The following is a 27,197-nucleotide window of genomic DNA, read 5'->3' on the forward strand; positions in this document are numbered from 1 at the left end:
TCAGATAAATGTTTCACAAAGTCTTTAGACACATCCTCCACAACGTAAGCTCTTTTTTATTTTATTCATTTCTTGAAAGCTATACACTGATGTTAATACTGTTTGAATTAATAGATTATTAATTTATACATTTTCCATATATACATATATAAAAATGTACATTTTACTCCATCAGTCCCACTGTGGGATCTGGTTTGACATAATAGCAACACATAATTGTATAGACAAGTCCATATGATGATGTTTACCAATCATTATGTTTGCTGTGGTGACTATGACAGATTTCGTTAGAACAATGCTACATTGGCTTCCAGGCGTGATGATTCAGTACGTCGAAAATGGTGTCCAGGGCTAGGGCAGCACAGACTATAGCATGATGTGAAATCTAGCATGGAACCCAATGCTATGGTTGTTTCTCTAAATCTGGATTAAGTTGCAACAGTTTACCCCGATCCAACTAGTGTTCCCACATTTTTTACTATTATGGCGCCGCTTTGTTATAGGGCTGTACACTACAAGTTATCTGCAAAGATGGAAAATGATTCCTGTTCGGAAACAATGATTTTACTCCCATAGACCCAACAAACTGATTGTAGTCTCCAATGACCTACATTAAAAATGATTCAGCTTTGCATAATCCCTACTTGTTAGAAAGTTCCCTTGACAATAAACTGATCACAAAATGTCCTCCTGCTGCAATCTGTGGGGGAAGTCTGGCAGTAAGTGCTCAATTTCCCTGCAGCACCCCCACAGGTAAAATGAAGCATTACACAGTGTCCATAGTCACCAATGGGTTGTCTGTGTAATGCAGCAGCGAATGGGTACTCCTGAGTGAGAATCCTGAACAAAGGTCTCCCCTTCTATTAACTCAGACTTCCCTAAGAGTATGGGACACTGGACAACCCCTTTAATGGCCAGCTCTGTCCAAGATAATCATTAATGCACAAGCATACATAAAGAAGTAACAAATGTAAATGTCCCTTCCTTTCCTTCTCAGTAGAGATTCACACCACTTGCTCCTCTCCTAAAGTCATGGAGCCTCTCCGCACCCCATCTCTTCGTGGCAAAACCTCAAAAAGGTCCTTCTCTGTCTAGTTTGCTAAAATTTTGGTGCTCGTGGAAAGGGTGCTCTCTGCCCATGCAAAAGACTGAGACCAGGCGAGCTGGGGACCACTCTCCATAGACATCACGGCAGTTGCAGCTATCTCTATGCACTTGCACCAATGAATGTGGAACACATTGCTTACGAGTCATGTTCAACTGATCGTTTGAAGAGTTTAAGGATAATTACATAAACCACATTCAATGCATCATTAATTAGCAAACTTGTAGTGTCTTTTCCATGCCTTCAATTGACAAATTATGACGATTTATGGAAATGTGTGTTCTTGCTAGGTAGGGGCGTCATTCTAATGGGTGCAGAAGATGCTGTTGTACCTGGTTCCTGGTGCCTTACGGGACTCATGAGATCTCTTGCTCATATGAGGAGGCCAGTACTATGAATGAAGTATTAATGGTGGGGCGCCCTGTTATAGATTTTGCACTGAGCCCAGCAGTTTCAAGTTGCGCACATGCTGCTAGGTTGATCTACAGAAAAACCATATTCCAATACTGTATAATTCATAATTTCTAGTCCAAGTCAGAAAAATTTAGGATGCCTCAAATAATTCCCCCGTAGAGATAAAAAACTATTTTGATGGTTCTCAACCAGGACTTGGTTTAGTACTTTTTGGTGGCGACAAGAGGCTTAACTGGTGTAGAAGTCCCATTTCCTGAAGACACTGTTGTCTCCAAACCCTCCTGCTTGTGGGATGACTTTTCAGATTTGCTTGTGCTTCGTTCAATGACCGGGAAGAATCCGAATCTCCCCCTGGTCTCTCCATCCTCACTGACAAAGCAAAAGAAGCACACCAGCTTCAGAATGGCTCTTCTAATGTCTCTGCTGGTCAAGGTGTAGATGATCGGATTTAGAAAAGAATTTATCATGGCTAAACCGAGAAAATAATCAGCTTTTAGTAGGACAGGGCATGCATTGACCTCGCATGACACATCAAAGAGGAGAAGAATGAAAAGAGGAAGCCAACAGCCAATGAAAGTTCCCACCACTATAGTAACGGTTTTCAACAAGGCCATGTATTTTTGGGACTTTCTGAGTGCTCCCTTACGTAGAGAGCCCAGCCTCTGACTGTTCAGCTTAACAATTCTATATATACGTATATAGAGGACCACGATGGATATAAGACTGGCCAGAAAGATAGTGATGCAAAACAATATGTAATCCTTGGAATATAGGGGTAGAATGGTAGAGCAGGAAGGAAGATTTGTGATACAGTTCCATCCTAGTATTGGAAGAACCCCCAACAAGATAGAGACAAGCCAACTTGCCCCTATAAGCAAGGCCATTCGTCCTTGTTTGTCTCCACTGTGGAGCTTCATCCGAACCATGGTAATGTGACGTTCTATAGCAATTGCAAGAAGGCTGAAGATTGAGGCAGTCAATGTGACAAAGACACCCCCTTCCCTCACAAACCACATAACAGGGGTAAGGCGTAGTGTGTTTGCCCCTGACAACACAATATTAACCATGTATGCCACTCCAGCGAGGAGGTCAGACAAAGTCAAGTTGCCTAGGAGATAGAACATCGGTGAATGAAACTTCTTGTTGCGCCATAAAGCCAAAAGTACAATGAGGTTCTCCAGAACTATGAGGACGCATACCACCAAAAAGACCACAGCTTCAGCTTTTAGTCCACCCTTGTATCGACTAGTACTCAGCTTCCCTGTGTAGTTGTAATGAAGAGTGATAACACTATTGTTTTGGTATTCCCTGTACAACCGGCTTAGATGATATTGATGTGTTACACCATCCATGGTTCACGGTTGGTCTTCTGAAAGCTCTCTGAAGTTTAGAAACTCGTCTGATCCTCAACTGTAGACAAGATCATATCCAAGTAATGGAAGATGTATGGTCAGCAACATCCAGGAATATACTGTATTATCCCAGCATGGACTTTTTGGTTTCCTTTCAAATGCCCATGTGTTGTGACTGCAGATGCTTCATCCAAAGGACCTGCTCATTTTATGTTGCTACATTTCCACGAGGTCTCCACATAGTGTCAATGTTCCTTCATCTATTAGATGTACCATCTACGGATACTGATGCAATCTGCAAGAAGAAAAGAAAGATTATTAAATCAAAAATCTAAAGTTAATTATTAAATTCCTTCTGCCTTCCAAGAAAAACTTGTACAATTTCCTTTTTGCAACGCTTCTGTAATGCTACGTTTTTGAAAGGTGACTTCCCTATAAATTGACTTACAACATAACTAAAGATATCCGCCAAACCAGAAGTTGACTTTTCCTTAGGGGTTGATCCAGGGAACAGTCTGATTGCCATTAGGGAGTCGGGAAGGAATTTTTTCCCCAAAAGGGCTATTTGGCTTCTGCTCTTGGGGTTTTTTTGCCTTCCTCTGGATCAACAAGACATGAGGATAGACAGGCTGGACTAGATGGACATTGTGTTCATTCGGCCTTACGAACTATGTTACTATGTTATGGAAAGTCCTTTGGTTTGGATTACCCTTTTACATGGCCCGATTACTGGGCACAAATGTTCCTCTTTACAATCGGGCTATTTGGCCGAACTGTTCATTCACCTGACAATTGGGCCATATAAAAAGGTCGACAATCAACTGATGAATGAACAAATGTTTGTTCGCTGGCTGATTGCTGATTTTCAGCAAGTGTAAAAATACTCACTAATCTACTGAACATCTCCCCATGTGAACAGAGAGATGTACACACAGCTCATGGGGACGAACAATCGTACGAACGATCATTCATCCCCATAGCAACAATTTTCGGCCAATGTGAGACAAAAGCAAGTGAGTGCAAATGACTTGTAAGTCAGCGCTCATTTACATCATGAAAGGATGGATAATGACTAGAGATGAGCGAACGTACTCGTTTCGAGTAATTACTCTATTGAGTACCGCTATTTTCGAGTACTTCAGTACTCGGGTGAAAAGATTCGGGGGGCGGGGGGAGGCGTGGCGGCGCGGGGAGTAGCAGCGGGGAACAGGGGGGAGCCCTCTCTCCCTCTCCCCCACTCCCCGCTGCAACCCCCCACTCACCCACGGCGCCCCCCGAATCTTTTTGCCCGAGTACGGAAGTACTCGAAGATCGTGGTACTCGGGCGAAAAAGGGGCATGGCCGAGTACGCTCGCTCATCTCTAATAATGACTTTTAACCTCTTATGGACCAAGCACAGTAAATATACAGAGCTTTGTCCTGGACATTAATCCCAGCCGATAGCAGAAGTATGGCGCAGGATTAAAGACTCTGCTCCTGCAATAAAGCAAGAGCAGGTCAAGTCCTCAGCTTTTAGTCACAGCTGAGGACTCGAAGGAGAAGGTAGAAGCCAGATGCCCTCTGTCAGAGCAGGACTGCAGGGTCCTAGCAGACTCTGATCAGCTCTGTTAGTGACTATTGTAGCTACAAACTAATGTTTTCCCCTGGAACTGGTATCCCCATGGATGCGATTCCTATGGATGCCCCAGCTACCATGGAAATGTATGGAGGTCATAGATGGTAAAAAAAATAGTTACAAAAACAAGTTTAAAAAATTACAGAATAGAATAAAAATATATATATAAAAAAGAAAATGACCCACTGCCGACGCCAACCAAAACTGTCGCCATATGTGCCCTGTAATCCAAAACTACACAGACTGTATATCAAAACGTCTGAAACAAAATGAGGAACCCGTTCCTGTATTTTATTTTAGCGTAGATATACAAAGTTTAAAAATAAACAACTAAATTTGAGAAAAACATTTTTTTTTAGCTTTTTACCCCAATAAAATTTAAAAAAACGGAAAAAGAAGTCAAAGAAAAAAGATATGAAAAAAAAAACCCTATATTTCACAGGGAAAAAAACGCAGCAAAAATAATTTTGACAGCTGAAAAAAAAAAAATAGGGCAGTAAAACCGCCACATGGGTAAAATCCCTAAAAAGTGTCTGGTCCTTTAGGACCAAAACAGCCTGGTTATGGAAGCTACCTTCCAATAGGCGGCGTTATAGAAGCATTATATCATTGCACATCTGCCTATCATAATTTCCAAGGGAGAACTGCATGGCCCATAAGTTTCCTACACCAACTTGGCGGTCCCCACAAAGAGAAGCCGTACCCCTCCACACCCCCAATAAAACAATATAGTAACAGTAATAGTATGCTCTAAAATAACTATTAACCTACTAGCTGAAAAACGAATCCATGGTCTGTGGATTCAAATACTTAAGCAACAGCCTCGTAATGGCATTTTGAGTGAGTACAGCTGGGGTATGCACTAGAATTTTGGAAGCTGGCCTACACATCTCACGCTCTAATACATAAGGGGATTGAGATAATACAAAGTGAATGATACCAGATTATAGGAATTTGGAGCTGACAAGGAAAATGATGCAGAGCTTACGCTCTAATAGGAAGATGACCCCGTTGTAGTAAAGAGATAGTAATAGGAGGAGGATGAAACTCTTACCTGTAGTTTTTGGTCTTCTGGCTGCTTTACACTGAGCTTAGATCTGCTTTGTACTTTCTCTAGTGTTAATTTCTAGACTTCCTACTTTTTAAGATCCACGAGGCTCGGCCCTTTGTTTTAACAGGCGCCTGTCAGACACTGATTCATCCTTTTGAGGAAACCTGCCAGAAATTTTGGCTACGCAGGCAACATTCAGATAACAGAGCACTAATGTCTGAGTTTGCCATGATCACGAACTGCACGCAACACATCCATACAGGCCACCCCAAAATACTTTTTGCATGGTCCTAGTATTTAAAGTCTTTTTCTCACTTAAATGCATGAAATTTGGTCTGATAATCATTTTTGCAATGGGGTTTAATTAAAAAAATTGCAGTATTTGCCTTCTGCAGTTTCTACATATCACTGTATATAGACACTGCAGACTGAGTCTCAATAGGAGATCCATTAGTGAGGCTGGACTAAGGGCTTAGTTTTTCATCTTTTATCTCTTCTCTACTGCACTTTGCGGTCATAAGTTAGTTGATAAGAAGGCGCAGGAGAGAAGAAAGCAAAGGGAAGCTAAGGTCTCTTTCATACGGCTGTAGGCCTTCTTACGTGCGCCTGCCAGTGCCGTAAAAGCGCATGAACTGGCGCACAAATCTAACGTTTGTGTGCTGTTCAGATGGCACGGGCCCTGGCGCATATATGTCGAGGCAGCAATGGCATTGCCTCCCCTTCCCTCCCCCTCGTCGGCTCACCACCTCTCTACTTCCCTCCGGCTGTTTGCAATGGGGGTGAGCCGGATGGGGGCGGAGCTAAGCACCCCCTTGTCCGCAGCCAGCAATGGGAGAGGCAGAGCTTAGCTCCACCTCTGTCCTGCCCCCTCCGTTCCAGAGTGAAGAGGGAGGGAGTTTAGCAGTCATGCTGCTAAACTCCCTTCTCCGACCGCTGTCATTGGCTCCCATAGGAGCCTATGCAGCAGCTGACATATTCCAACTGGAAAGATAGTTCCAGGACTATCTTTCCAGCCCGGCGCTATATTGGCCCGGCCGAACGCTTTTACGCAGCGGGAATACGGCCATATGATCTGATGCATTGGAATCCAATGCATCAGATCATAGTATATATCAACCGGCCAAGAAAACGGCAACCGATATGTGCTCATGTGAAAGAGCCCATAGCCAGCAGTTCAGCATTCCTAATGACTCTGATTGTAACTGCAGTGGCCATATACAGTGATATGTAGAAGCTGCAGAAGATAAACAGTCTAATTTTTAATTAAATCCTATTGCAAAAATGATTGTAAACCCAAAATGAATGCTTTTAAGTGAAAAAAATTGGCCCTCTAAAAGTGGCCATAGCCTTTAGAATCAGTAGCCATATATGCCTCCAGTGCAGCTTCCGGATACTGCAGACGTTCTGTGAGAAGTCTAAGATCTCACACGCAGAAGATTAACGCTTCCCCAACTTCGACTAATGCTGGATTAAAGGACTGTTACTGTATCCTATAACCTGGTTCTATGAATGTACCTCCTGTTACTGAGGGTTCTTGATCTGTTTGTACAACTCGAGATGGACTGCATGTGTTTCTGCCTTGTAACAGTTGTCATTACACAAGGTAAAGCTGCCATAACAAGGGGATTATGGACAAATGTTATTCCAACCTGTGCCGGCTTATAACCATCTCCTCACTCTACTGATCAGAAGTCTCCATAGAAATCCTACAAAGAGCAAAGACGGGTCAAATATAGAGCCGCTCTCTTTGAGGTAAGCCATTTCGCCTTTTGCCCCGCAGAGCTGAAACTGTTGCCTTCTATCAGCCCCGCTATTTTAAGTGTGGGGGAGATGAGCGGCTTCCATAAACATCTGGTGTCACTTATCTCCTGGAAAAGCAATAGAATTAGATATGAAAAACGATTGTTGTCCAACCGGTGTTTCTACCAATTGTATGCAAATTGGAGATGGTATAATGCCTCTGCAGCACCAACCACAACTCTTTTGTGCACTGATGAGGGGCAAGAACCCCAAAACAGATGTCTGTATTTGGGTATCTTCTCCTTATTGAGAAGATCTTAGTTTGGCATATATCCTTAGTTTTGCTGTAAAGCTTGTTAAATGGTTGGACATTTATCTTCCAATAGGTGGCGCTGCAAAGGCATTAAACTATCTCCAATTTGCATACCAAATTTCCCAGAAGAGCATTGAATGACCTAGAATTCTCCTATCACCTACTTGTCACTGTCCACAGAAGGGAAACAGTGCCCCTATTGATCTACCGATGATGGCATGGGAAGGCCTCACAGTTTTCATTGTATCCTGCCAGAATTGGCAGGTTTGATCACTGAGAAATAATAATAGGGAACAACACAAGTGGTATAATGCATAAAGCTGAATGTATATAATCTATGGCCTGCAGTGTTGACCTGTGCCCCCCAATCATCAGGACACAGTCATGCTTGTCCAGAAAGGCTATTTCCTCCTTCCTCATTAGATGGCAGCACCTTTCTCTTTAACTTGCATTGGTCATACGTGATCCTCTAGTGGAGACCTTCATGCATATTCCATGTGTCCTTTGAAACCCTGCATCATGTTCCATCCCCTTTGGCCCTTAACTGGGCATAGGACAATATGTTAGTTTTAGCCAGAGGGATCCCTTAAATGGGTATTCTCATTATGGTTTATCCACTATGAGTGTAGAAGAAGTGGATGGTGACGTGTATGCGGGCTGCTCCCTTTATAGTAGTTTGTTTGCGGAACGACTCAGCTGTAGAGGTGGATTCTTACCCGTCCCAAAAGTGGAATACCCCTTTAATTTTTATTGCAGCCCTTCATAGTGGTACAATCTGGCAATATGGTCCTCAGGTCAGAAAAGATTTGCACCCCTGCTCTAGAGAATGCTGTTTTCTTTTGCTCCCTACACACCTGTGAGCAGATAGGGGATAACTTGCTTTTTTGGGACAACCCCTTTAAACTCTTTTTTACTGAAGACCTACTAATAGTTGTCATCATAAACTTTCAAAATAGGTCATATCACGTGAATTATCTTCCAGCCTTCTGTAGATGGTTCCTTAGACAGAAAACGAGGATGCACTGTATACAATATAGTAAATAATATAATAAAACAGGCAAAATCATCCCATGAAAATGGTTCATCAGGCATGACGGTGAAGGGGACTGAGGGAGTGGAGACTTCTAAGACACGCACATAGACAAAAGAGGCAGACAGCGTGTACCTGACAGTAATAATTATTCAATAAACTACAACACGTCCTGTCATGTCACCTCCATAGAACTCTCACAGGGCAGAAATATTCTGTTCTTAAAGTAGTATTCCCATGACTTGATCTTCTGACATGTGGATTGTGCATTGATATGAGATTTCTATTGATGTCCCATGCTGTGGTGTACCTTTTGAAGCCTACCAAGCATTTTCACCTCTCGAATGAAAACAAAGACCAGGACCCACTCATGCAGGACCACCACCCATGACGTCATAAGATTCTAGCGTGATGATATCCCTTTATCCCGTTGGAGTTCTACTTTAAGTTTAGAATCTACAATAAGGCTACGAGGATCTGAGTTCTCTCATGTGTCCAAATTAATTAACGATGATCGTCGGAGAAAGAACAAGAGACATCGACTATGTGACGTCACCACTGTGCTCTTTCTGAGGAGCCTAGCCCAGTATTAACTTTATTGTGCAAAACAGAACAAAGAAAGGTATGTGTCCAATCATGATGAACCAACTCCCTAACGTAGCAAATCGTTGCAAAGTCTAAGAATGACGAATGAATACATCATATATAGAAAAGTAAAGGAATGCGGATACAATGACTAAATATAGCCAATGGCCAACTTTATCTGTTATGCTTTCTACTCATAGTACCAACATCAGCAATATCATGTACAGACACTCTTTCAATAATATCTCTAGATCAGTCCCACTTGGCTGTAGAAGTGTCTCTTTCCTGTCCCCAAACTGGAATACCCCCTACATTTTTATTATGGCACTTGGGAGTAGTATAATCTGACATTGTGGCCCTCAGGCCAGAAGAGCTTTTGCACCCCTTATCTTCCATATTGTATCCATTATGGATTTATGACACGTTCTTCATTTTCTAACGTGCCAGAAGATGACATTGTTTGGAGTCTATGAGTGAAGACCTTCATCAAGTCCCTCGAAAGATGGGTCTGCAGGGCTTTCTGTAGTACCCTACTCCATAATGAACTTGAACTGGAACTCCAATGAGTCCTCATGACAGAGCACAGAACAGACAAACATAGTTACCAACAATCCCGATTTTTGCAGGACTGTCCAATAAACAGACCTCCAAAGGGGCGGGCTTATGGTAATCAGCTGCACAAAGCGGCATTTCTGGAAGGCAGCCATATCATCAGTCTATGTCACATGTTACAATATGAATGTAGGTGGCATTTCCCTATAAGGTACAGCTCTTCTGTATGGTAGGCCTAGCCCAGGTCTCTATATAGTTTGGTGTGCGTATATGTATGTGATCTAAACCATTGCATGACATGCGGCTAAAGTTTGCATTTCACACTTGCTCTTTACCAGTCATCATATAGCCGCCACCCTTAAACCACAAGTTCTTAATATTCATTGTTTGACTTCCTGGCAGTGCAATACAAGAAGGGCGCGAACCACAAATGTCACACATGGTTAAACACAGGGCCTGGTAAAGCGCAGCTAGTTTCTTCACAGTGACAAGTCCTATTTCATGTTTCCTCACTGAGGTCAATAATCCGTATGGGGCACATAAATATTGTTTAAATTAACAAGTTTTAAAGGGGTTGTGCCAAGTTCTAAAGTTATTGACAGGATAGGGGATAACTGTTAGGTTGTGCTGCTGGTACCTGTTGTTCTACGGATTTCCAGGAGCACACCTTCACAGGTGTGGGATAATTGAGCTGTGTGAACGCCACCCTGCGTCCGTGCTGGGCGTGTTGCTCTAGTGCTGCACGGACGTGACAATAACTTTATGATTGGTGGGGGTCCAACTGCCCTGCTGATCGCCAAAACAGGGGGTCCCAAAAGTTCCCGCACGTATGTGCACTACTGCTCCAATTATATCAATGGAAGTCTTGGAAATTGTGAGTGCAAAGGCTCAGTAATCAACAGCAAATGAATGGAGCGGCAGCAAACATGCGTGATCTCCTCTCCTTTCGTGCAAGAAGCTTTAGAATCCCTGTTCTCAGTATTGGTGGGGTTCCCAAGGGTTGGATCCCCCGCTATGCTGTGACAAAGGAATACCTTTATAACTTGGCAAAACCCCTTTAAGGGCTCTTCCCCACTGGCGATTAGATGTTCCAGAGATGCGAGAGGGAGTGAAAATGCATGAGTGTGAAACCAATGATTTGCAATGCTTTCATTCTCATTTGCAATGTTTTCACTCACTGCAAGTTGCTGTAAGAACATCTGAGATAACGCCCATTGTTTTCAACATGGCCAGCAACAGCAGCGCCAGCCCCATTGAAATCAATGGGAGAAGATTGTAAAAGAGCTGTGGAATTCCCCATTGCAGAGAGAGAGGGCGGAGCTACAGGAGATCTCTTACATATTTCCCCATATTTGGAGAGATAGGGGTGGGGTTAGAGGACTTTCCCAGGGCTTCCCCGAGAGCAGTGGTGAGGTGGCGGGGCTAGAGATTTTTAAAAAACATGAGCATGTCCAACAGATCGCCATTCAGACCATCCGCAGTATAGAGCTGTTACAGAAAACACAGGTAAGCGCGGATGTTGGCTAGGCACAGGGTCGGATTTTGCTGCCAGCTCCCACCAGACTAATAGTGTGTCATAGATGCCCCCTAAGGACCCTGGTCTCAAAGTCTCTAATGCCCCATAGTGCTTGCCACAGGTATCCACATTTTCTTACATATGCTCACATAGTGTTTGGCTGCCTTAGATGCCCATATATGACCCAACCTCAGATTTCCTTATAGTGCCAGTCTTAGATTGCCCCATAATGTGCAGTGCCACTGCCCCTCCTCCCTTCCAAAAATGCACCTAACTATGGCTTACCTCCCTAAACAGATGAACGCTTAACCCAGGCGAAGGTTCAAATGTATATGGGAGCCGTGGAAAACAGGTGTTGGTCCAATGATCATTCAGTGGACAGGTGTTGGTGGTCTTTGGGCACCTTTACTCTTTAACCCATTAAGGGCCAACTAGATTTTCACATTAAAGAAGCACTCTCCTGCAAACACATTTTCCCATCCCTGCATCCATCATCTGATTGTCTGTCACAGGTCTCCTCTGTATATTGCACTGTCCTTCATACAGTGCAGCCTCCTGTCTGATGCTTACCGGGCACCATCTTGATGATGCTTTCACTTTCAAACAATCCCATGATGCATCAGCTAAGCATTAGATGGAGGCTATACCATTTTTGCCTCTCTAGTAGTGACCCTCTCCATACAACATTAAGGCTAGAAATTCTCCGGGGGTAATTTTTCAGCTAGAAAGGGATAGTTAAACAAGGTAAGACTAGCGGGGGAGTCTGACCTATTATATAAATCACATCTTTGTTTAACATATTTTTTATTTTCAGTCTCAATCAATACTTTAAAAAAGCCTAAAATCCCACTTCACAGCTATTCTGTCCTTCCTGGTTGCTGCTGACCAGAACATGTGACTTCTGCAGCCAATCACCAGCTGTAGAAGGTCACTGCTGTGGTCAGCAATTGGCTGCTGCAATCACATGACCTAGTCAGCAGCGACCAGGAAGAACAGAGTGTCTGTGAGATAATTTTACGTTGCGGGGCAACCCCTTTAAAGACCACAGGAATGTTTTTGTTTTTGTGTCACTGCCTTCAGAGACATCATTTTTTAGTTTTCTGTCAGCCTACTTGCATGGCAGCTTGATTTCTTCATTTTCAATGACACCATTTTGGGGGGATAAAATCAAAAATAACAGCAATTCCACCATTATGTAGAGTTTAATGTGTTACGTTTATTCTGTAGGTTGGTATGATTAAAAAGATACCATATTTGTAGTTTTTTTTAAGTTTTACTACTTTTGCACCATAAAACAGCAGGTAAAAAACCTGTTAAAAAACATTTGCTTTTGTTCTGCCATATTATGAGAGCAAGAATGTTTCTAGTTCTCCTGTTTACGATGCTGTATAGGGGGGGGGGGGGGTTGTTTGTTCCAGACTTTACTGCATTTTTTATTCCCTTTTTTGGTAGGTGGGATAAATAGAAAACAGCGATCCTGGCATTGTTTTTTACTTTTTTTTTTTTTTTTGCAACATCCATAGCCTTTTCCAATCAGCTATAGTACGACTCGTAGATCGGGTCTCCAGAGGCAATTTTACCAAATACTAAGCATTATAGATAAAAAGACGTTCATTAGAAAAACAGAACCTAAGAGGTTGTTACCAATACTAAAGCATGGAGCCAAAGGAGTCCCCTGGTTGGATTGGTTCATGTGGTGAATGTCAGTTCAGGGGGGATTTCAGCTAAATTTATCTAAAGATATATCGTATAAACATTCCCACATAGAAGAGTGTCTGAGTCTCAAAATAAATGTTAAATTACCCTAGAGTTGTACCAAAAAAAGCATAAATATCCTTTCAAATGGGCCGATATCAGGCACGGACGTTTCCCTGAACACTCATTTGTCTGACAATTGGGCTGTGCAAAAGGACCAATAATCAATAAGAAATGAGTAAAAAAATACGACACCCAGCTAGCTGTCAATGGCGCTAATAGCAAACTTTTTTCATGGCCGGCCGATATATGCTACCAACTGGGGTGAAAAAGCTGGTAAACGGGCGCACAAATCTAACGTTTGTGCGCCCGTTCACACTGCATAGGCCCCGGCGCATATACGCCAAGGCTGCCATGCCGGCTCACCTCTTCTTTCCTCCTCTCTGGCTGATTGCAATGAGGGGGTGGCGGGATGGGGCGGAGCTAAGTGCTACCCGTCCCACCTCCTCCCATTGCTGGTTACATACACGGGGCGCAGGGAGGGGGCAGGAGCATAGCCGCTGCATGGGCTGCTATGGGAGCCAATGACAGCGGATGGAGAGGGGAGGTTGGAGGGAGTTTAGCAGCATGACTGCGCCCGTTCACATTGCATAGGCCCCGACGCATATACGCCAAGGCTGCCATGCAGTTGAGCCTTCCCTCCACCTCGCCGGCTCACCTCTTCTCTCCTTCCCTCCGGCTGATTGTAATGGGAGGGGGGGGGGCGGAGCTCAGCTACGCCCCCTCCCGCCCCTTGTCCACAGCCAGCAATAGGAGGAGGCCGTACAGGGCGGCGCTTAGCCCTGCCCTGTCCCACACCCTCCAATTGCAATCAGCGGAAGGAGAGAAGAGAAGAGGGAGGGAGTTTAGCAGTAATGCCGGGCGCTTTTAAATCACGGAAATATGGCCATGTGATCTGATGCATTGGAATCCAATGCATCAGATCACAGTGTATATTGGCCAACCATGAAAACGGCGGGCCGATACACACTCGTGTGAAAGAGGCCTAAGAGTGTAATATCAGTCCGAATTTCACACTGGCCCAAATGAATACAGACAATCACTATAATGTACCTTTCACAGGACAGAGTTTGTCCGCATGGACATTTCTGCGCCACAATGCTATCCCTATGGGGCTTCAATTCTGCATCTGTTAAAATTAGTGCGTCTTTACTTCAAAACTGCAAGAATCAATTCCGCTGCGGGTACGTTTTCTTCTGCAGAATTAAGGACATCTTGCAGAATTCTTCTTTTGGATTTCTAACATACAGGAGATGGAATTCCATAACTAAAGTCTCAAGATGTTCTGCAGAACGCATTCCGCAGTTAGAAACGCAACAAACAGCACTAATTGACAAAATCATGCAGACAATTCAGTCCCGTTTGAAAGGTCCCTTAGGAGGATCCCTCCTTTTATGAATTGCTACAAACTATCTACTCTGCAAAGCAAATGGGGTTTCCAAATGAAAGTCATCTCTGTAAGGGCTCTAGCACACTGGTGAGAGCGATATCGGGCCGTGACTCACGGCCCCATATTGCCCTCGCAATGCATGTGGAACCCCTGGATGTGAGGTGTTTTCATGTGAATCACTGCGGGAAATCCTATTAGCCCATTGCTTTCAATGGGGTGGCAACAGCGCCGGCTCCATTGAAAGCAATGGGAGAACATCCTGATCTCCTGTCTCTGTTGTGACAGCTGCAGCAGGGAATTTCCTTTATCCCCGCAGGAAGTCCCATCATCACTGGACTCCCTGCCGCTGCTGTCACAGTGTTCAGTGATGAAGGGACTCCCCGCAGGGATGAAGGAATCCCCTGCCAGCTGCTGTCACAGCAGAGACAGGAAATCGCATGTTCTCACATTGCTTTCAATGGGGTCACTGCTGCTGCCGCTGGCCCCATTGGAAACAGTGGGCAATATCTCAACAAGAGAGAAAATGCTGTGATTTTTGTTACATGCAGCATCGCTGGAGTGAAAACATCGCAAATGAGAATGAAACCATTGAAATTCATTAGTTTCATAATCATGAGTTTTTACTCCCCGACTTTCTCGACAATGTGAAGGAGCCGTAATAGGTCAGATAAAAATGGTTGCAAAAACCCTTACAACTGGCTATACATAGGAAGACATGACTTGGGAAACCACCAGCGTTTCCATACATTTTGGATACTTGGCAGCACTAAGAACACAAAGAAAGATATTTGCAAAATCCCAGTAGATGAATATCACGACCTAACAAACCTGCGACCACTTCAAGGCCTGTAAGCGTTTACCTTCATATGTAAACGTGGTTAATAGTGATTTGTTTTCCTGGAAATTACCAAAATCAAATGACTCAGGGTCTGTCCATCACTCATCATTTCTGATTTTTAGTTATTTTACAGCAAAGTCAATAATATGCAGAAAAAGGAAATCCAAAGTCTTCCTTCGAACCGTAACCGATCCCAAATATATATAACTTCTCAATACAGAAACAACAGTATAGGATTATTAGCAGTGTATAGGTATATCATTATACAGTGTGGTGTGATTATTAGCAGTGTATAGATATATCATTATACAGTGTGGTGTGATTATTAGCAGTGTATAGATATATCATTATACAGTGTGGTGTGATTATTAGCAGTGTATAGATATATCATTATACGGTGCGGTGTGATTATTAGCAGTGTATAGATATATCATTATACAGTGCAGTGTGATTATTAGCAGTGTATAGATATATCATTATACAGTGCGGTGTGATTATTAGCAGTGTATAGATATATCATTATACAGTGCGGTGTGATTATTAGCAGTCTATAGATATATCATTATACAGTTCGGTGTGATTATTAGCAGTCTATAGATATATCATTATACAGTGCGGTGTGATTATTAGCAGTGTATAGATATATCATTATACAGTGCGGTGTGATTATTAGCAGTCTATAGATATATCATTATACAGTTCGGTGTGATTATTAGCAGTGTATAGATATATCATTATACAGTGCGGTGTGATTATTAGCATATTATAGATATATTATTATACGGTGCGGTGTGATTATTAGCAGTGTATAGATATATCATTATACAGTGCGGTGTGATTATTAGCAGTCTATAGATATATCATTATACAGTTCGGTGTGATTATTAGCAGTGTATAGATATATCATTATACAGTACAGTGTGATTATTAGCAGTATATAGATATATCATTATACAGTACAGTGTGATTATTAGCAGTGTATAGATATATCATTATACAGTGCGGTGTGATTATTAGCAGTGTATAGATATATCATTATACAGTGCAGTGTGATTATTAGCAGTGTATAGATATATCATTATACAGTGCGGTGTGATTATTACCAGTGTATAGATATATCATTATACAGTGTGGTGTGATTATTAGCAGTATATAGATATATCATTATACAGTGCGGTGTTATTATTAGCAGTGTATAGATATATCATTATACAGTGCGGTGTGATTATTAGCACTGTATAGATATATCATTATACAGTGCGGTGTGATTATTAGCAGTGTATAGATATATCATTATACAGTGTGGTGTGATTATTAGCAGTATATAGATGTATCATTATACGGTGCGGTGTGATTATTAGCAGTGTATAGATATATCATTATACAGTGTGGTGTGATTATTAGCAGTGTATAGATATATCATTATACAATGCGGTGTGATTATTAGCAGTGTATAGATATATCATTATACAGTGCGGTGTGATTATTAGCAGTATATAGATGTATCATTATACGGTGCGGTGTGATTATTAGCAGTGTATAGATATATCATTATACAGAGCAGTGTGATTATTAGCAGTGTATAGATATATCATTATACAGTGCGGTGTGATTATTAGCAGTGTATAGATATATCATTATACGGTACGGTGTGATTATTAGCAGTGTATAGATATATCATTATACAGTGCGGTGTGATTATTAGCAGTGTATAGATATATCATTATACAGTGCGGTGTGATTATTAGCAGTATATATATATATCATTATACGGTACGGTGTGATTATTACCAGTATATAGATATATCATTATACAGTGCGGTGTGATTATTAGCAGTGTATAGATATATCATTATACAGTGCGGTGTGATTATTAGCAGTGTATAGATATATCATTATACAGTGTGGTGTGATTATTAGCAGTGTATAGATATATCATTATACAGTGCAGTGTGATTATTAGCAGTGTATAGATATATCATTAAACTGTGCAGTGTGATTATTGGCAGTGTATAGATATATCATTATACAGTGCGGTGTGATTATTAGCAGTGTATAGATATATCATTATACAGTGCAGTGTGATTATTAGTAGTGTATAGATATATCATTATACAGTGTGGTGTGATTATTAGCAGTGTATAGATATATCATTATACAGTGCAGTGTGATTATTAGCAGTATATAGATATATCATTATAAGGTGCTGTGTGATTATTAGCAGTGTATAGATATATCATTATACAGTGTGGTGTAATTATTACCAGTATATAGATATATCATTATACAGTGCGGTGTGATTATTAGCAGTATATAGATATATCATTATACAGTGCGGGGTGATTATTAGCAGTATATAGATATATCATTATACAGTGCAGTGTGATTATTAGCAGTGTATAGATATATCATTATACAGTGCGGTGTGATTATTAGCAGTATATAGATATATCATTATACAGTGTGGTGTGATTATTAGCAGTATATAGATATATCATTATACAGAGCGGTGTGATGATTAGCAGTGTATAGATATATCATTATACGGTGCGGTGTGATTATTAGCAGTATATAGATATATCATTATATAGTGTGGTGTGATTATTAGCAGTATATAGATATATCATTATACAGTGCGGTGTGATTATTAGCAGTATATAGATATATCATTATATAGTGTGGTGTGATTATTAGCAGTGTATAGATATATCATTATACAGTGTGGTGTGATTATTAGCAGTATATAGATATATCATTATACAGAGCGGTGTGATGATTAGCAGTGTATAGATATATCATTATACGGTGCGGTGTGATTATTAGCAGTATATAGATATATCATTATATAGTGTGGTGTGATTATTAGCAGTATATAGATATATCATTATACAGTGCGGTGTGATTATTAGCAGTGTATAGATATATCATTATACAGTGCGGTGTGATTATTAGCAGTGTATAGATATATCATTATACAGTGTGGTGTGATTATTAGCAGTATATAGATATATCATTATACAGTGCGGTGTGATTATTAGCAGTGTATAGATATATCATTATACAGTGTGGTGTGATTATTAGCAGTGTATAGATATATTATTATACAGTGCGGTGTGATTATTAGCAGTGTATAGATATATCATTATACAGTGCGGTGTGATTATTAGCAGTGTACAGATATATCATTATACAGTGCGGTGTGATTATTAGCGGTATATAGATAAATCATTATACAGTGCGGTGTGATTATTAGCAGTATATAGATATATCATTATACGGTGCGGTGTGATTATTAGCGGTATATAGATAAATCATTATACAGTGCGGTGTGATTATTAGCAGTATATAGATATATCATTATACAGTGCGGTGTGATTATTAGCAGTGTATAGATATATCATTATACAGTGCGGTGTGATTATTAGCAGTGTATAGATATATCATTATACAGTGCGGTGTGATTATTAGCAGTATATAGATATATCATTATACAGTGCGGTGTGATTATTAGCAGTATATAAATATATCATTATACAGTGCGGTGTGATTATTAGCAGTATATAGATATATCATTATACAGTGCGGTGTGATTATTAGCAGTGTATAGATATATCATTATACAGTGCGGTGTGATTATTAGCAGTATATAGATATATCATTATACTGTGCGGTGTGATTATTAGCAGTGTATAGATATATCATTATACGGTGTGGTGTGATTATTAGCAGTGTATACATATATCATTATACAGTGCGGTGTGATTATTAGCAGTGTATAGATATATCATTATACAGTGCGGGGTGATTATTAGCAGTATATAGATATATCATTATACAGTGCGGGGTGATTATTAGCAGTATATAGATATATCATTATACAGTGCAGTGTGATTATTAGCAGTGTACAGATATATCATTATACAGTGCGGGGTGATTATTAGCAGTATATAGATATATCATTATACAGTGCGGTGTGATTATTAGCAGTGTATAGATATATCATTATACAGTGCAGTGTGATTATTAGCAGTGTATAGATATATCATTATACAGTGCGGTGTGATTATTAGCAGTGTATAGATATATCATTATACAGTGTGGTGTGATTATTAGCAGTATATAGATATATCATTATACAGTGCGGTGTGATTATTAGCAGTGTATAGTTATATCATTATACAGTGCGGTGTGATTATTAGCAGTGTATAGTTATATCATTATACAGTGCGGTGTGATTATTAGCGGTATATAGATATATCATTATACAGTGCGGTGTGATTATTAGCAGTGTATATATATCATTATACAGTGCGGTGTGATTATTAGCGGTATATAGATATATCATTATACAGTGCGGTGTGATTATTAGCAGTGTATAGTTATATCATTATACAGTGCGGTGTGATTATTAGCGGTATATAGATATATCATTATACAGTGCCAGTTCCACATTAGTGTATTGTCACATCTCCATACTTCAGATCTCTAGTATTGATGGGCTATTGATGACTTTCCAACCATATGGCAGTGTTTCATCATTGTGTGATCTGTATTTCCCTCCGTATTGGCCGTCATTGGTTTTATTTTCTGCTGAATGAATAGAGATCCATATTCGCCCAAAAGGAAACAATACAAATGAATGCAAATGCGGACGTCAAAACTGACCGATATCTATAGATATATCATTGTACAGTCCAGTTTGTGGAATGTGAGCCGGACATATTCTATCGCGTACGATCATGCACTTTCGTTATTACATGGAGTTGTTATCTGGGAACTGTAGACTTCCTGAAACGTGCCGGCGAGTATTATTTCCCATGAAGCAGGAAACGTTCTCTCCAGCTATTTATATAGGGGCCTCGTCTGCACATCGCACTACAAAAGAAAAAACAAACAGCCTTCCCCTGCAGACAGACAATAGATGGTGGAGCCTGTGAGATGGGAGAAGGTCTGATCATCTCAGAGTATCCAAAAAAGTATTGTATAATGTCAGGGAGCAGAATGACAACTTCTGTGTGTGAAGCAAAATTCATACATTTCTAGAGCTCTGCATTTCTACATTTTATTTGTTGCACTCTGGTACCTGCAGGTGGCACTACTAACCACAACTATTAAGTCCAGATATTTGACAAAAGCCTCTGGATCCTTATATGCCTTTTGTGCTGTAAAGTCTAGACTTCTCTTTTCCCTATGTTAACTCTCCCTGGCAACCAATCACTGTGAGAGAGCCCACCCATGCCTCACGCTGTGCAGACACTTGTTTAAAGGGGCACTTCCGTGATTTATTTATTAATTCATTATGTAGCGATCCCCCAGTATATATAAATGAGCTACTGTTTTCTTGGTTAGTCTGCTAATCCTGGCCTCTTTTTCCTAGCTGATCATGTGATCTCAGTTCTGACCAGCTTAGATCTACTTGGGGTTATGTATTCATTTTATAGTCAGTTTCTCTGTCTGTGTGATGCTGTTACATTGACCCTGCCACAGAAACTGCTTGAAGAAGGATACAGACATTCCTGTCACAGTGACTGATAATGATCGCATAGCTTCTGTCACACAGGTATAATAGAGGAGATCAGAGCTCATCCTCCTGGCTGTATACATATGGGCTGTAGCTTATTTAGGTGAATGTAAAAAGGTACAGGCAGAAATTATATAGCTTTAGCTGATGCTGTACTGATGTATCATGGGATATATGTGAAATTGAAAATAAAAACTCTCAACCTCAAGATGGTCCCTGCTAAGCATCAGGCGGGAGGCTATCAGGTGATGGAGGCAGGGATGAATAATGTGTTTTCGCTGGAGTAGCCCTTTAATGACAACACTTTTTAAGAGTTTAACTTATCTGAACAATATCAGTATACAGCCAACAAAGAAAACTGGGAGATTTCAGCTCTGAAGACTGCACAACTGTGAATGCAGCTCTGGACTGTAATGCAAACTGTAAAGGCTCATTTACATGCAAAGACAATCTTTCAAAGGATTGAAAGATTGACAGTTCTAGCGATCATTTTGCATAAAGTGCTAAAGGACACTAATGCCCATTAGCACTTTATTAGCTTCATTTGCATGTAAATGAGCCTCCATGAGCTGCTTGTAGAACACAGCAGGTGGTCTGAGCTCTGCAATCAGCCCCTTTGTTCTCGCATGGGCTATCAGCTGAATACAATGCAATCAGCCACTCTTGTGCAGAACACAGTGTGTGGTCTGTGTTATCTACTCGCCGGCTGAAGGATGGATTTCAAGCTCACTTTAAAATCATCAGTCAGCTGAAGAGTAAACGATGGAAGCATTTACACGCAACGATTATCGCTCATATGCCATCGTTTGAGCAAATTTTGAGCGATAATCATTGCATGTAAATAGAGCTTTACTTCATGATGTCATTGTATTTACAAAATTACCAAACCTCTTATGTGGATTAAAGCAACCCTGCAGTTTTGGGACAACATTGTGTCCCAGGACCAGAGAGGGAATATAATGCTGTTCTTCTCTGCTGTCTCTCTGACCCACAGGTTCTGGGTCCTTTTTACAGCTGCCCAAGATGGCCGACACAATCTTCAGGCTACCCAATCCCCATAGTGCATTGGTAGTGCTATACAACTGATACACTGCAGCTGCTTGGCCAGCACTGCTCACATGATCAACACTGGCCAATCACAGTGTGTATTAGGTAGTCAGAAAATTGCTGCAGCCATCTTGGATGGCTTAATACAGGGCCCAAGATTGGAAGATCAGAGGGATCGAAGAAAAAGATAACTGCAGACAATATACAGAATTGTGTCCTGAAACTAGAGGGTCATTTAATTCTCATAGACTGGTAGGGTTGGAAGGGACCTCCAAGTCATCGGATCCAACCCCCTGCTCAGTGCAGTATGTGTAATTCTCAGTCCAATTCTGTATGTGGATGATGCTCAAAGGGTAAATCTATGCTTTAAATGTATAACCCCAGAGACTCTCCACCAATCAGGCTGGGGGTTCTCTAATTCGCATATAGAAAACCTTTTAAATTGACAACCTAAATAGTATCTCAGCCCATCATTTAGCAATTGCAGGGTCTTTGATGTCTGGAGAGAGATTTCCTTTTTTGCTACTTGAAACACTGACCCCTCCAGCCCATAAGGTGGTACTGCATACTAGCAAATAAAGGTGTAAAAGCTCCTTTATTAACCATTGAATCATTAGTTATCTGCCTATTCACCTTTAACCTTCACTTCTTCTTAGTTTGAGGGCTAAGAAACAGATTACTAGTTTTCCAAGGGAAAGGTATCAAGAGACAATGTTTAATGTCAACATTCAGCTTGCCTGCAGCCACCACTAGAGGGAGCTTAAAAGTCTATTGCATATTGTTTATACATTAAACTCTCTAATAACACCGCAGTATGTCTAATAACACCGCAGTATGTCTAATAACACTACAGTATGTCTGAACTTCCCCTGGTGGTGGATTGCAGTTATAATTTCACAATGTATTTGTCTCTGCAGAGGAAGAATTAATCATCAGAAAATTTGGGAAGTAAAGACAACCTGATAAGGTGAGACTGACTGTAAGACTTTTGATAATACCGTCTGCAAACCTAAAGTATAATAGTTCTGGAGCTCTGGAACGCCTGATACCATTAGTAGGTAGTGCAAGCTTTATATGTGGTTAGTAGTACCAGGATAATATTATATTGGCAAGGGGTACCAGACGTAGAACCTTCCCCATTGCGGAACTGTCCATGCTACACTCCCTCCTGCGATAACACATGGCCATAGTATAATTTGGACATTGTATATCATATTATCATTTGGGCATTATAAGTTATTGTAATTTAGCACTGCATGGTGGTATTATTTGTCATACTTTGTTGGGCACTATATGACAAAGTTAGGGCTCATTCACACAGGTTTATGCAATTTGGGACCTACTTCACGGCTGTGCTGAGTTTTGCACGCATTTTTGCTGTATATGTGGGTTTTGCATGTCCGTATGCCATCGGTGTGACGTCTGTTTTTCATGTGTGCAGAAAAAAGCAAGAACGCCCAATTGAGGTCCCTTTTTTTGTTATGACTGTCTCCTGATAGCCATAAAAATTGCACATGTAACAACTGTGTTGACTGCGTTTATTGCGCTTCCATAGACTTTCATGGGCAATTGTGGTCCATGAATACGGAATAAAAAGGATTTGGTGCGATTTTCCTTCACACACACATCAGTCCACATAAAAAATGCACAACTGAACCGCTGTGAATGGCTCTGATTTGTTTTTATATGGCGCTCTTATTTGCAATATGTGGTGCTATTATCTGACACTTTATGGAGGTGTTAACTAGCACTATATAGTTGTATTATCTGATACTGTAGGGTGGCATTATTTTGCACTGTATCGTACTTTTATCTGTGTACTACATGGTACATTTCTTAGGCACTATATGCTTGTATTATTTGGCACTAATATCGTACTTGTATTTGTGCGCTATATGGTGGTATTATTTTGCACTTGTATTATTGTACTTGTACCTCAGCACTATATGCTCCTGCTATTTGGCACTATACGGTCTTTTTTTCCAGTACTATATAGTGGTATTCTCTGGCACTATATGGAGGTATTATAGAGAACTACCGGTATATAGTGGTGTTATCTGGCACTATATGGAGGTATTATGGAGAACTACCGGTATATAGTGGTGTTATCTGGCACTATATGGAGGTATTATAGAGAACTACCGGTAGTTAGTGGTGTTATCTGGCACTATATGGAGGTATTATAGAGAACTACCGGTACATAGTGGTGTTATCTGGCACTATATGGAGGTATTATGGAGAACTACCGGTAGTTAGTGGTGTTATCTGGCCCTACATGGTGGTGTTATTTTGCATTGTATCATACTTTTATTTGCACACTACATGGTACAGTTATTTGGCACTATATGGTGGTATTAGTTGAGCTCAGTGTGATATTAGTCTGCCAGTGTTATGACGATGGTATTTATATTTTGTGGGGGGCGCACATGTTTGGCGCACATGTTTTGCCCAGGGGCACCATAGACTTTGATCCTGCCCTGGTCAGCATCAACAAAAATGTAACACTAACATTTGGAGAGTTCTGGACATCTTGTAAACTATGATCTCACATGATCACCCACAGCCAAAATAATACTGCAGGCAGGCAGGGAGTGTGAGAGGGAAGAACAAGTAGCGCCGTTATTACAGCTTCCATTGGTGCTGTCACCCAGCTTTCCAGAGTCCTGAATGGTAAATATCCTATGTTTATATAACCCCTCTTATTGAATTATCAGGCAGAACAGGATTCAGGAGTCTAGGAAAGCTGGGTGCCAATCCATGGATGATGTGCTGGTGTAAATATGTATCTCCTGCATTTTCCTTATAGCACATACCGTATAGTGCAAGGAACATACACTGTTACTGGGAATGCTGCACATGTACCTGCTAATTGCATATGAATTGGTCATTGAGCAGGTGTCCAGTGACAGACTGCATATGGTAATCCCCACAATGTACACACATCCCATTACACCAACAACCAGGACCTGAGGCTGTGCTCACAGCAGTGGTTATATACAATCTATATACTTTCAGTAGAAAACAGTCCCCAGAGAGGGCAGGTAACAGCAGCACTGCACACACTGCATGTAACTGTACAGTGCACTGTGCACGCAGATAACTGTGTAATGTGTGTTCACTGTCATTTGTAATTGGATTTTGGATATTCAAATCTATAGAGGAGGGTACAGTATGACATTTTTGGCTACGTGCACTGTGATCTACGGTATCTATAGATCTCATATCTATCAGCAATCTCATATCTATTCATCCATCCAAGATCTACTCAACTTTCTATCTATTCAGTCACAGCTATCTACATATTCTCTCTTTCATATCTATTTATCTCATTATCTATCTATCAATCTATCTATCTATCTATCCCATTTATATCTGTCTAATATATATCTTTCCCATATCTATCTATCTTCTATCTATCTCACATCTATCTATATATCTATCCATCTAATATCTATCTATCTATCCCATATCTATCTATCCCATATCTACCTATCCCATATCTGTCTCATATCTATCTCATATCTATCTATCTCCTATCCATCTATCTATCTCCTATCTATCTATCTATCTATCTCCTATCTATCTATCTATCTATCTCCTATCTATCTATCTATCTATCTATCTATCTATCTCCTATCTATCTATCTATCTATCTATCTATCTATCTATCTATCTCTCTCATATCTATCTATCTATCTATCTATCTATCTATCTATCTATCTATCTATCTCACATCTATCCCATTTATATCTATCTATCTCATATCTATCTATCTATCTCCTATCTATCTATCTATCTATCTCATATCTATCTATCTATCTATCTATCTATCTATCTATCTATCTATCTATCTATCTATCTATCTATCTATCTCTCATATCTATCTATCTATCTCATATCTATCTCATATCTATCTATCTATCTCATATCTATCTATCTCTCATATCTATCTATCTATCTATCTCATATCTATCTATCTATCTATCTCCTATCTATCTATCTATCTATCTCTCTCATATCTATCTATCTATCTATCTATCTATCTATCTATCTCACATCTATCCCATTTATATCTATCTATCTCATATCTATCTATCTATCTATCTCCTATCTATCTATCTATCTATCTATCTATCTATCTATCTATCTATCTATCTATCTATCTCATATCTATCTATCTATCTATCTATCTATCTATCTATCTATCTATCTATCTATCTATCTATCTCCTATCTATCTATCTATCTCATATCTATCTATCTATCTATCTATCTATCTCATATCTATCTCATATCTATCTATCTATCTCATATCTATCTCTCATATCTATCTATCTATCTCATATCTATCTATCTCATATCTATCTATCTATCTATCTCATATCTATCTATCTCATATCTATCTATCTCTCATATCTATCTATCTATCTATCTCATATCTATCTATCTCATATCTATCTACTATCTATCTATCTCATATCTATCTATCTATCTATCTGTCTATCTATCTCATATCTATCTATCTATCTATCTCATATCTATCTATCTCTCATATCTATCTACTATCTATCTATCTATCTATCTATCTATCTCATATCTATCTATCTATCTATCTATCTACTATCTATCTATCTCATATCTATCTATCTATCTATCTATCTAATATCTATCTATCTATCTCATATCTATCTATCTATCTATCTATCTATCTATCTATCTATCTATCTCACACTTAACTATTACCTAAGTACCACACAAATATCCCCACTAAGTAACAAAACTGATTTGAAATACAGTCTGCAAACAGTTGCTCATAACGTACTCAGGTTCTGGAGATGAATATGGACATCTTAATGTTGCCATTTGTTATCTAGCTACATATAACAAATAAAGAAATATTAAGATTTCCCTGCAGAAAGAATAGCATTTTCTCCCGCTAATCCCTCTTTTGTGCCAGCGATGAGGTAATGCCCCAACAACGAACCATCCATCATAGTCCATCCAAAGGTGACAAGGGACCGCGATGGTGAAGACGATACAACGCAAGATGCAATCTACCCCACAGAGCTTGCACTTCATTCTTTGCAGGCTACATACTATACTGCACAGCACATCTGGAATGAATTCTGCACTAGCCTGGACTATGGAGAGGCTACTTGGGATACTTCTGCATACCATTGCCGTGTACTGCAGGCTCTTAAGGACAGATGGTGAAAGCAAGAAAGATAAGAAATCCTGAAAAATCAATTTGATGACAGAAGTATTTAATGACTTACTCTGAGCAGCGAAGTTCTGATGTCCAAGATTCCCAGGTTCTCAGAGGAGCAGAGAAGAACTCCTAAGACTGTGCCTGTTCCAGGCAGCAGATAAGACT

At 40.3% G+C, this 27,197-nt stretch overlaps 1 protein-coding gene across 2 annotated transcripts; it reads right to left on the reverse strand.

Annotated features, from left to right (window-relative positions):
• S1PR5 (sphingosine-1-phosphate receptor 5) lies at positions 1-27,197 on the reverse strand. Of its 2 annotated transcripts, none has more exons than XM_066593583.1 (2): positions 27,100-27,197; positions 1-3,166 (listed from the first exon to the last, which is right to left on the reverse strand). In XM_066593583.1, the coding sequence occupies exon 2, from the start codon at positions 2,869-2,871 to the stop codon at positions 1,720-1,722; it is 1,152 nt and encodes a 383-aa protein (XP_066449680.1). In that variant the 5' UTR covers positions 2,872-3,166; positions 27,100-27,197; the 3' UTR covers positions 1-1,719. The 2 variants fall into 2 exon arrangements, with proteins under 2 accessions (XP_066449680.1, XP_066449681.1); XM_066593584.1 differs by lacking the exon at positions 27,100-27,197 and adding an exon at positions 5,541-5,604.

Source organism: Eleutherodactylus coqui, chromosome 2, assembly GCF_035609145.1.
Source record: "Eleutherodactylus coqui strain aEleCoq1 chromosome 2, aEleCoq1.hap1, whole genome shotgun sequence".
NCBI lineage: Eukaryota > Metazoa > Chordata > Amphibia > Anura > Eleutherodactylidae > Eleutherodactylus > Eleutherodactylus coqui.